Below are 11,822 nucleotides of genomic sequence, written 5' to 3'. Positions count from 1 at the left end.
CAGGAATCACTTCATTCAGTTTCTGGCCTCAAGCTAATAGAGGAACTGTGGATTTGATCCTAGAGACATTTATTTCTGTTTTGTTGCATCTGCTGCCTGTATTATCAATACCTTGCTTTAAGGCATTTTAGGAGACTATTAGTAAACAGCTTATACAGCAACATCAATTTTTTCCCACAGGTGAACTGTGAGACAGATTTTGTTTCCAGAAATTTAAAATTTCAACAGTTGGTCCAGCAAGTAGCCCTGGGAACCCTGTTGCATTGTCAGAGCCTAAAGGATCAACTGTCTACATATAGTAAAGTGAGTTTGGGGGTTGTCTCCAACATGCTGGATTTGTTCCTCCCCTCTTAGGGTCTTTGCTATTCCATTTTTTCAGACATTCTCATGTCTCACTTCCTTATTGCATGTTTCTGCTTAAATGTTATCTCTCTGGAGGGGAGTACCTTCCTCCTGTTGATCTATCCCCATATTTTGCTTCATTTAAAATTTGTTGTTATAGTTCTTATATATTACATTTTAATTTATTTATTTCTCGTTTGCCTTCCCCAATAGAATGTAAGCTTCATAAGGCAGGAGATTTGTCTTTTCACTATTGTGTCTCTGGTACATGACGAGTGGGCCCAGCACTTGCTTGGGGCTCTGTTGAATGAATGAATGAATGCCAGTGGAATACAGACCATAAATCAGGTGAAGCTTTGTGTTCAGAAATCTAGAGTCGCCTGAGGAAAGGATTTCTAAATGTAGATACTGGAGAAGGCACAATTTAGGAGACTAAGCATATTCTTATCTATAGAAGGATCAAGGAAGGAATTGTATCAGTATGCCTTTGATCCATCCTTATTGCCAAGGCAAAAATGAACCCACTACTCACAACAATTCTTTTGTTTAGTACCACCCTTTTCCTTCTGTTTATCTTTCTTTTGAGATCTTGTGGTAAATTTTAATTATTACTGGCATTAAATAGTCATATTACGTGGAAAACTATGTTGAGATTATTTTTTAGAATTGTACTGAATAGATGAGTCACTTGAAGTAGAAATTCTAATCTTGACTTTGCCAGTAGCTGTTTGTAACCCTGAGCTATTCACTTAACTGTGCCTCTGTTTCATTATCTGTAACAAGGGACTTTGGTCCCTTTTAGCTTTATTAATTTTTTCCTTTTGGTCTTTATCTTTTTAAAACTTTTATTTTGAAGAAAATTCAAATTTGCAAACAAGTTACCAGTATTCTACAGTAAGCTAGAGAGTAATTTTATCTAGATTCACCATTTGTTAACATTTTGCCTTATTTACTTTATCACTTTTTATATTCGTATTATCGTCATCCCTATTGTTTTTTTATCCTTTTGGGAGTATGTTGCGGACATTAGAACCCTTTATCCCTTCAGCATGTATCTCCTAAAAACAAGGACATTTGCCTATATAACCACAGTACAGTGATCACATTCAGGAATTTTAACATTGATACAATATTTTTATTTAGATAATATACAATATACATTCCGTTTTTGGCAACTAGCAGCTTTTCTTGTGATCCAGGATCCAGTCCAGTAGCATGTTTTGCAATTAGTTGCCATGTCTGTTTGGTTTCCTTTCTTTGTTCCTCAGCCTTTTTTTGTCTTTCATTACATTGACATTTTTGAAGGGTACAGGACAGTTGTGTAGAACGTCCTTCAATTTGGGTTCAACTGATGTTTCTTTATACTTAGAATATGGATTTTTGTAAGAATCTTAAATAAATTACCCTCTGTTTTTCTCAGAACATCACATCAGGAGGCACAGGGGTTTGGGACTGTGGTCTTGTTATTGATGGTGCTAATTTTGATCTCTTGGTTAAGGTAGTATCTGCCAGGTTTCTCCACTCTAAACTTACCATGTTCTTTTTTTGTAACTAGTAAGTAATCTGTATGGGAGATTTTTTTTGAGATTGTGTAGACATCCAGTTCCTCAAAAAACTTGTGCCTAAAAGTTTTAGCATCCCTTGATGATTCTTGTCAGGACCAGTTGTTACTGTGATAGTTGCATGATGGTTATTTTTCTAACCCTTACAGTTTCTTTCACATTGGTTAGTTTTATTAGGTGGCATTCTATTGTAATAAGGAGACTTCTCCTTCTCCCTTTATTTAGGGATTTACTTAGTAGCAACATTGACTCATAGATTCTTCTTTTATACAATTCATTATACAATCCATTAGTCTTTTTCCTTTAAAAAAAAAAAATATATATATATTTATTTATTTATTTTTGGCTGCGTTGGGTCTTTGTTGCTGCACGCGGGTCCATTAGTCATTTTGATGCTCAAATTATCCCCGGATTTGGCAAGTTTAAGCCAAGCCTATGCAAGCTGGCTCCGTTGTCTTTTTGGTATGGCCTTATTATTTTCTGACTATTTCCGTACTTTTTGGCATAACAGAATATTCTGGGTTTATGTCATACTTTCCTTGCCCCAGCCATGGGATTGGCAACTTCTCCAAAGGGTCCTGATCCTTTCTGGTGGGGGAATGGTTTTTAGAAACCAAGATCTGGGCAGCATTAGGTATGCTTAATTCTACTGAGGTGTCATTGCTGCTCTGCTCTTTCAGCAGAGCTAGGAAGTGTGTGTGTGTGTGTGTGTGTGTGTGTGTGTGTGTGTGTGTGTGTGTTTCAGTTCTAATCTTGCACCACAGGCTTCTTTCTTTTCTTCCCCCTTTCTATATTTGTACCTTCCTTCTCTCATAGTGAATACACTGGCTTCTAGCAATTTCAGTATGTTTGTTTATTATTTACTCTCTGTAGGGTACACACTTTGTTTCAGAGTTACTATCCCTGACCACTGCAAATAACAAAGCTACTAAGGAGTTCAAGATTTCTTTGATGTTCTTTTTGTCCTTACTTTGAAGTTATGTGGCCAAAGGACTGTATCGAAAGTAACTTGGATTAGTTTTTTTTCCCCTTTTGAGATTGTGTTATTCCTTTGAAATACAGTTAGAATCTCTGTTTCTGTTTAGTCAGTGTTTGTTTTCACCCCCAATCCTTGTTAATTTTATTTTATTTGTGAACATGTAAAACATTAACAAGGTTCTGGAAGTTAAAACTCTCCTCCCCCCTCCCCCAACCACATACACAAGTCTTACTTCCCTTCTCTCCCTTCCGCCCCATTCCTGTCCACTCCTGTGGATAACCATCTCCACTAATTTCTGGTTATCCTTTTTGCAAAAATAAGCATATTTATACCAATATTTATTACACAAGTGTTGGTATAATATGTATGTATTCTTTTAATTTGCTTTTTTCACTTAATATATTCTGGAAATACTCCATAGCAGCTCATGGAGACCATCTTTTTTTCTCTCTTTTTCCAACTGCATAGTATTCCATTTTGTGACTGTACTGTGGTTTATTCAGCCAGACTCTGCCTGTTTGGACATTTAGACTTCCCAGTATTTTACAATTAGAAATAATTGCTCAATGAATAACTTTGTGCCTATGTACTTTTGTATTGTTGGAAGTGTGTTAGAGTAAATTTCTAGAAATAGGATTGCAGGGTCAAAGGATAAAAGTGTACGTAGTTTTTTTATTTTTTTAATTTTTTTTAAAAGTGTATGTAGTTTTGTTAGCTATTGTCCAATTCCCTGCCATTGGATTTGCACCATTTTTCATTCCTACCAACAATCTACAAACCTTTTAGTTTCAACATTTTATGATTGTATGAAAATATTGTTTCTGATTTCTAGGAAACTACATTCTAAGAAGTTAGGCCAGAGATTGGGATGGAATTGGGGGTGGAGTGCTTAGCAATTTTTAACGTTCTTGGCTTAATGAAAACATTATCTATTTATACTTAGTTGTCTTAAATCATTTTCTGAGAAATAGACTATATTTTTGCTTAGTCTCTTGGTAATTTTAATTATACAGACTGACTCGTGTTCATTTTCTTTGTGCACTTAGGGCTTCTTGAATTCCTCTGAGCTCTCTGAACTTCCAGCTGGGCGTGAGAGAGAAGGCTGTCTCAAGGATCAGCTGGCCTTAGCAATTGGTGAGTATTTGTAAGGATCTGGAAACTGGAGATTAATAACTGGACCTCCTGGTATCTTTGGTATTCCTCCAAATCTAGATCAAGAATTACAAGGTCAGATTCCTTCAAAGGTCTGATAATCTGAATGCGAGAGGTGGGTTGTGTGTTAGATATTAGTGAGCAGTGGACACCCTGAAAAGCTGACACTCTGCTGAAGGAAACCATTACCAAGCCACCTGTTATTACTTTGAGGGAAATGGGATCCCAGTGTCATCAGAATTTTTAAATTCCTTTAAAAGAATTTAGATTTGTATGAAAAAAAATTTAGTTTTTAGCCGTTTGCAACTAATTAAAATTAGTAGGCATCATGTCTTTAGGCAGAGATGGCCTTTTGACCTCCGGTTGACTACCTCTCTATACACTGTGAAGGAAATAGTCCATCAGAGGTCATTTCATCTTCTTTATGAAGGGATCCAGGAGTATTTCAGGGCATCATGTTTAGGAATTTGTCCTCTCTTAAAAAAAAAATCTGATCCTGAATTTGTGAAGGTACATTCTTTCAGAACCACTGGCTATAGGAGCCGTATCTGGATCATTGGCAGTGGGAGTAGTAGGGATTTTGCCTTCTTCGTACATGTCCTTGATGGAAGGAGGGAGGTACGGCTGGGGTTGGAGCTTGCTGGGAATTTACTGCTCATCTGATGTTTCCAGTCAGGACATCAATTCTGTTTTTATCAGGTCATCTTGAAGTATATATGATGTTTCAGTGAGTCATGGTTGAAAAACTAGATAGACAGCCGTGTGTGGAACTTATTAAGAAATTCTGGAAGAATTGGGTGTTTCAGCCTTGCCAGTTTCTGGGAATTAACTATTGGGTAGATGCTTTGAGCTGTTTTAAGATTCCTTTTGGTTTCTGGATACTTCCCTTTTATGACTTTTAGTTATAACTGTGGCTAAGTCAGGGATATTTACCCAGACCCCTTTGTTTATTCTCCTACCCCTACCTACCTTTTGGCTTCTTTGGACTTGTGTTAGAGGGGATAGCATCCTGAGAGAAAGGAGGAAACTAGAATCTGTTTTTGGTTCTTATAAATAACTGTGAAAATGTTATCTTTTAATTTTTGATGAGGGGAAGCTGAAACCACCATATGACATGGGGCTTTGGATTTTCTGGGGCTTTTAGTTCTGGACTTTTTCCTGATACAATGGATGATCAGGAGTTGTCTGTGTCAGTTATAGTGGTTTTGGGGAGGGATGGTGATTTGGTGGGAAAAAACACAGTTGGTTTGGAGTCAGATCTGAGGGGGTTATTTTTGTTTTTTTGTGTTTTTTAAGATTTTTTTTTTGATGTGGATCATTTTTAAAGTCTATTGAATTTGTTACAGTATTGCTTCTGTTTGACTTTTTTTTTTTTTTTTTTTTTTTTTTTTTGCGGTACGCGGGCCTCTCACTGTTGTGGCCTTTCCCGTTGTGGAGCACGGGCTCCGGACGCGCAGGCTCAGTGGCCATGGCTCATGGGCCCAGCCGCTCCGCGGCATGTGAGATCTTCCCGGACCAGGGCACGAACCCATGTCCCCTGCATCGGCAGGCGGACTCTCAACCACTGCTCCACCAGGGAAGCCCTGTTTGACATTTTTGGTTTTGGCTATGAGGCACGTGGGATCTTAGCTCCCTGACCAGGGGTTGAACCTGCACCCCCTGCATTGGAAGGCGAAGTCTTAACCAGTGGACCTCCAGGGAAGTCCCTAGATCTGAGTTTTAATTCCAGCTCTGCTGTACATTAGCTCTGTAGCCTTAGGCAGCTTCCTTAAGCTCTCTAAGCCTGAGTTTAAGGTAGTGATGATAGCCAGATTGGAGCACTCACTATGTACCAGATACTGTAATAAGTTCTTTTACACATCTTATTTATTTCTCCCAATAACCCTGTTTTCAGGTTATTTTAAGTGGCATCCTCTCCATTTTACAGAAGAGAAAATGAAGGCTTGATGAATTAGTAAATGGGGTTATATCATTAAGTTACTTGCCTAAGGTCGAAGCCAGTGAGAGGCAGAACTGAGACCTGCGCCCAGGATATGTGTGACACCAGAGCCTGTGTTTCTAAATACCAGCATGGCGCCTAGTTGGTGTTCATTCCATTTCTCCCACCCTCTCCCCCCACACCCCTTTTCCTGTTTACACTGAAAATGGTATCTCTCCCTCTGTGGTACATCCACGGTGTAAATGCGGAGGACTGTCTCCCAAACTTGGCTGCTTCTGTGCATATTTTGGTATTACCACAAGCATCATATTCTGGAAGTGTGTTTTTTGTTTTTGCTCTCTCACAGGGAAACTGGGAGAAAACATGACTCTTAAACGAGCTGCATGGGTGAAGGTGCCAGCTGGGTTCTATGTTGGCTCTTATGTCCATGGGGCAATGCACAGTCCCTCGCTCCACAACCTGGTTCTGGGGAAGTATGGGGCCCTGGTTATCTGCGAGACGTCTGAGCAGAAAGCAGACCTTGAAGACCTTGGCCGCCGCCTTGGGCAGCATGTGGTGGGCATGGCTCCTCTCTCTGTTGGCTCCCTGGACGATGAGCCTGGGGGAGAGGCAGAAACCAAGATGCTGTCCCAGCCGTACTTGCTGGATCCCTCCATCACACTGGGACAGTATGTGCAGCCCCAAGGGGTGTCTGTAGTAGACTTCGTGCGGTTTGAGTGTGGAGAAGGCAAAGAGGCAGCAGAGGCTGAATAGGTTCCAGAGACTTTTGGCCCAGGAGAAAATGTTTATTCTTAACTCTGGACTTTATTACAAAAAGGAGTTATTTCCTAAGCCTCTTCAAACTGAGCATTTGTTTTTCATTTGAGTTTATAATGAAATTATATACTTCATGGGTTAAGCTATTAAATAAAATTGTTATATAATAAAGAGAGTAGAATCTTTTCTTTGTTTGCGTAATGCTGGGTCTAGCTTTTTTGTGCCTGACTTGTGACAGGTTTTAGAAAACAACAGGTGGGTCTCACTGAAGTGACTGACAGTGTCTGGGAGAACAGGCATCACCAACTGGGCTGCTGCCCCCTTCGATGCAGATTTATTATGGTGTCCCTAAAATGTCTACCTTGTTCCATCCTACTCCTGTGACATAGAACTCTCTTGTTCGGTTTCGCTTTGTGACGCTTTGGACTATGCTTCTATCCTGGAACTTCCCCAGTTACATTACTTGTGCCACATGGATTCTTTGGAATTGTTGACTCAAACTTGGAGTTGTCTGGAAAATGTGGTTCATTTGTTGATGTCCATAGCGTGCTTTGAAGGCTCTCTGCAGTGGTATACACACTGATTCTGGCCTCATTACTGAAATTAATAACACATGGCCCTGTTTCTCCTCTGGATAGTGGGGTGGGGATGGGTGGGGACTGAGGTTTCCTGGACAGCTGTAAGGCAGATTTTGGCATTCTTAGGTCAACAGGGATTCCAGTTATCCAGAGAGCTCACTCAGCAGTGCCTCTTTACTTGCCCAGTACTGAGACATTTCTCCCAGTAGAACAAAATAGTTACCATAATGGGCAGACCCAAAATACTGAAAAAAACTCCCATATGCTCTTACAGGTATCTTTATTTGAAAATTTAAAAATCTCTGGCACATACAGTTCTGAGCATTTAGATTTTGACTTCAGGGTGTATATGTGAATAACTTCAGTGATTTGTGGGTTAAATAGGAAATACCGATCTTAAGATTTAAAACAAACTTAGGCCCTTGCCCCAATGTTAAACACTTTAAACTTAGTTTTTTTGTTCTCTTACTTTTGACTTCTCCAGATTCCTGCAGTTTTAGTGCTTTCTGCTGAGGCCACAAAAATTAAAAAGTGGGTAGCTAACATTTTAGGTATATAATAACTAAGGAACACAGGGATGAGAAAAATGGAGAACATGCTGTGATTTGCAGTGCCTACTGTATCAACATTAAGTAGCTGGATGTTAGGCAGAGATTAGTAGAGAAATTCTTTCCTGGTACTGGCACTATCTGCTTTCTTCTGGGGTCTTGCAGTGGGCAGATATGCCTTCTTGCCTCAGAAAAGCCCCTTTTCTTTCTTCATCTGGAGCTGTTTCCAGCCAGGCAGAGCAGCAAATTGCCCTCTTGTGATGCCAAACACAGAAACAAAGTCCTGTTCAGAGAGGTAATTCTAAGAGAGAAGACAAAGTTTCTAGTTAGAAGGAAGACCTAGCACCTGTCAGTACTAATGGGGGTCAGGGAAATGGGGCCAAGAGAGAGTCCCAGGTAGGTCCTTGAAAGGGGAAGTAGAATGATTTTTTCAGAAAGTTTTTAATAGACTTAAATTATTCATTGGAGAGTTTGGCTTGTGGAGTCCCACCTTGGCCTCTGAAAGCCCTGGCTGGATTCACGCACAGTCCCACCTGGCATCAGTGTCTTGCCAGAAGGACAAGAAATGGGTTATATATTATGTACAAGTTCTGAACATTAGGCTTTGGCTGAATAGAGAGCTAAATCGATGGTTTTCCTTGCTTTCTGTCCTTATCTGCCATTTTTTATCCAGACATTTTCAAATGCAAGATCAGGTGGACCTTAGAGCATAAAATTCTCCTAACATTTATTTATTAATGATTAATGAATATTTTCTGTCCAAGTAAAATTATTAAGATATGGTCTCTGTTTTCAAGAAAGTTGCAGCGCAGATACTTAAGAGTTGGTTAGATAAGACACTGGAAAACCCAGAGGCCCTTCCCCTTCAAGGGGGAAATAAATTAGTTCATTCAACATGGCTGTTAATTCAGTCAGCTGAAACTTAAGGTGTGCCTGTGATCTGCTGGGCACCATTCTAGATGCTGAAAAGCTGAGAATGTGGGCGTGAACAAAACAGACAAGGTCCTTGATCTTGAGGGTATCACTGGAGTGGGGCAGATAGATGGTGACCCAGTATAAAGGGACTATAGGCGGTGAGGGAGGCAGTGTCGGGGTGGTCAGGGGAGGCCTTCCTGGGGAGGTGGCATTGCAACTGAGACCTAAATAGTGAGGAGGAGCTGGTTGTCTGATGATCCGGGAAAAAAATGTTTTCAGGCAGGAGCAATAGCAAGCATAAAGGCTAAGGTTCGAGGAACAGAAAAACAGCCACCGGCTGAAGGGCGGTAAGTGAAGAGGGTAGTGGTCTGTGAGAGGAGGTCAGAGGTGGGCAGGGGCCAGACTGTTTGGGGCCTTGGAGGCCATCAGAAGAACTTTGAATTCTAAGTGCAGTGGGAAGCCATTCAAGGTGTTTTAAATAGAAAAGTATCATCTGTTGTAGAAGCCCGTTGGTTGTTACGTGGGGAACAGATTGTAGGGCAGGGGTGGAAACCAGTTGGGGGCCTATGGCAGTGGTCCATGATGGCTGGACCATACTGGCAGCAGAAAGATGGAGAGCAGTGAATGGAAGCTAGCTGATGGATTGATGTGGGAGGTGAGAAAAAAGCAAGAAGGAGCCCTGGGTTTTCGGCTCGAGCTCCTGGGTGATTCAGATGTCTATTGAGTGCTTTACAGTGTTCCAGATCTGTCCTAGGCTGTATACTGAGAAGGTGCTTTACTCATGGAGAGCTCCACTTACATCAGATGCAGCCACTCACCTCCTTTTTGGCAGGGTTCACATCCTCAGGCAACTCCTGACTCTGATTTTTCAACAGAACTTCTACGGGGTAATATTTTGGCTCAGAATTTAGGGAGAGGGTTGTGTCCCTCATATCCTAGGGAAGATAAGAATGTAGACACTGGATAAGACTCTTCAGGTCTGTGCAGTTGAAGTTCTGGGTTTATAGTATTTAAATTTTGGTTTTTACCACTTCATACTTTATAATCATCCTTTAGAACAATGGTCCCCAAAACTGGCTGCATGTCAGAATCATCTGGGAATCTAAAATATTCAGATTTTAGGGTCCTTCTTGGGAAAGTGATTCAGTAAGTCTAAGGTAAATCCTGTATAGCCAGTTTGGCGTAGATGTTTTGCTTAAACATCATTTAAATACTATGATCACATTCCTTCTATTGGTACTTTTACTTGGGCTCTACATTTCCAGCCTTCAAATGACTTCAAATTCAAGTCATACTTCTTTTAAATATTTTTTAAAGATGCTACATTGCCATTAGCTTTGAAATCTTGAGTTTGTACAGCACAAAGGACAAAACTGCCAGATGGTTCGGACAGTGGTGCCATGTACTTGTCCTGATGTTAAAGAGCTGTTGGATTCCTGGCCAGAAGCTCCACTTCTTTTGGCCATTAAAATAGGGGTAAAAGGGCTTCCCTGGTGGCGCAGTGGTTGAGAGTCTGCCTGCCGATGCAGGGGACACGGGTTCGTGCCCTGGTCCGGGAGGATCCCACATGCCGCGGAGCGGCTGGGCCCGTGAGCCATGGCCGCTGAGCCTGCGCGTCCGGAGCCTGTGCTCCACAACGGGAGAGGCCACAACAGTGAGAGGCCCGGGTATCGCAAAAAACAACAACAACAACAAAAATGGGGGTAATGGCCTGAGTTTCTGTGGACGCCCCTGTCAGAAACTGATAAACCTTATCATGTGGGTTAGAAGCTTATTATTTCTGAAAAATACTAACAGTAAGTTTAATCTGTCCTGAATGACAGAGAGAGTTGAATAATAAAATTTGGTTTTGTTTTTTTAAACAGCAAGTCTGTTCTTAATTCTGGAAGGCAGTAAAATAAGGAACTTGGCTCTGAGACCTGCATTTCTACCGATTAAAACAATCTTCATATCAGAATAGGCCACCAGAGTCATACTAAGAAGGACATGATAGGGTTTTGGCCATGTTGCATCTGTAGCATTTGCTGTTTCTCTCTGGCTCTGGTTGTCTGTGAATAGCTCCTCCAGGAAACTCACAGCAGTGATTCTCGTGATAGCAGCAGCATCTCCCAGCTCTTCTTTTAACTGTTCATATGATTTCCCTGCCTGAAAAGAAGAAATAGAAAATACAGCATGAGATGCTGCTTATAGGGGAGGGACATGTCAGGCCTGGTCTGTACCCTCGAGAGAAGCAAAAAAGCCAGGGGACAGAAGACATTTCAGGGATAAGCAAAAATGAAAATCCCCCCTTCTGGGTCTATGCAGGGTTGGGAGGTACTTAAACATGGTCTGCATTCTTTGCTGGTGGCCCCTCAATGCTCCATACTAAAAGCAGTTGACTAGGAGTCAGTAAACCTGGCTTCTTCCCACTGGTTAATTGTGACTTCAGACAAATAACTTCTCCTCTGAGATTCCTCATCTGTTAACACAGGAAACTGTTCCCTAGCTATCAGGATGTGGAGCTCAAAAAGTAATGTGTGAGGATATACTTTATAAACTTTATTACTTTTTCACACACTGCTTGTTCCTGAGGCAAGCTGTGAATTCTCTAACTGGACTTAGTGCCCTGGTGGGCGCGAAAGAGGAGGAAAGTAAAAAGCGGGGAGGGGAGAGGGAGTGGGGGAGATGCGGTCCTGGGTTTACTAAGCCCTTGAGTACCCCGCCATCCCACTGAGCTCTTAGTGCCGAGCGCCCTGGCAGTAAGAACATCTTCCCAGTCCTCTCTGTTCTTACGCTCCAAATGTGAGGGTCCCAGGCCAAGAACCAGCCTGTGAATATGGGAGGCTCAGACCCCTGTTTAATGATCAGGATTGGTGTGCCGGTGTCGCGGCCGCTGGGGTGAGTGTGCAGGTACTCCTGGGCGGTAGCAAGAGCGCTCTCCTTCTCTGTGGCGTTGGCCTCAGCCCCAATCCACAAGAACACCTGTTGTGGTAGAGACTGAGTATTTGTTATTGAGCTCATACCAAGGGCTAAGTATCAATACTAGATCATACGTGCTGCCCTCTCTTTCCC

General features: G+C 41.5%; 2 protein-coding genes across 3 annotated transcripts in view; one reads left to right on the top strand and one right to left on the bottom strand.

Moving 5' to 3' along the window:
- Positions 1–6,915, top strand: part of TSFM (Ts translation elongation factor, mitochondrial) — an 8,796-nt gene extending 1,881 nt beyond the window's left edge. Inside the window, exons 4-6 of one of the 2 annotated variants that reach the window (XM_007467627.1) lie at positions 181–303; positions 3,930–4,017; positions 6,321–6,915. In XM_007467627.1, coding sequence (XP_007467689.1) covers positions 181–303; positions 3,930–4,017; positions 6,321–6,727 — 618 coding nt within the window. In that variant the 3' untranslated portion in view covers positions 6,728–6,915. The remainder of the gene's footprint in view (positions 1–180; positions 304–3,929; positions 4,018–6,320) is intronic. The other variant, XM_007467628.1, reaches the window with a different exon arrangement.
- Positions 6,916–7,576: 661 nt separating this feature from the next.
- The window catches only part of AVIL (advillin), a 16,705-nt gene continuing 12,459 nt past the window's right edge, over positions 7,577–11,822 (bottom strand). Inside the window, exons 16-19 of the mRNA XM_007467629.1 lie at positions 11,544–11,732; positions 10,848–10,916; positions 9,590–9,706; positions 7,577–8,157 (exon numbers count right to left, since the gene is read on the bottom strand). Coding sequence (XP_007467691.1) covers positions 8,044–8,157; positions 9,590–9,706; positions 10,848–10,916; positions 11,544–11,732 — 489 coding nt within the window. The 3' untranslated portion in view covers positions 7,577–8,043. The remainder of the gene's footprint in view (positions 8,158–9,589; positions 9,707–10,847; positions 10,917–11,543; positions 11,733–11,822) is intronic.

The sequence above is a fragment of the Lipotes vexillifer genome, unplaced genomic scaffold, assembly GCF_000442215.2.
Source record: "Lipotes vexillifer unplaced genomic scaffold, Lipotes_vexillifer_v1.1 scaffold387, whole genome shotgun sequence".
In the NCBI taxonomy this organism is placed as follows: Eukaryota; Metazoa; Chordata; class Mammalia; order Artiodactyla; family Lipotidae; genus Lipotes; species Lipotes vexillifer.
Note: the sequence above shows the minus strand (reverse complement) of the source record. Positions and strands in the feature narration are given on the sequence as shown.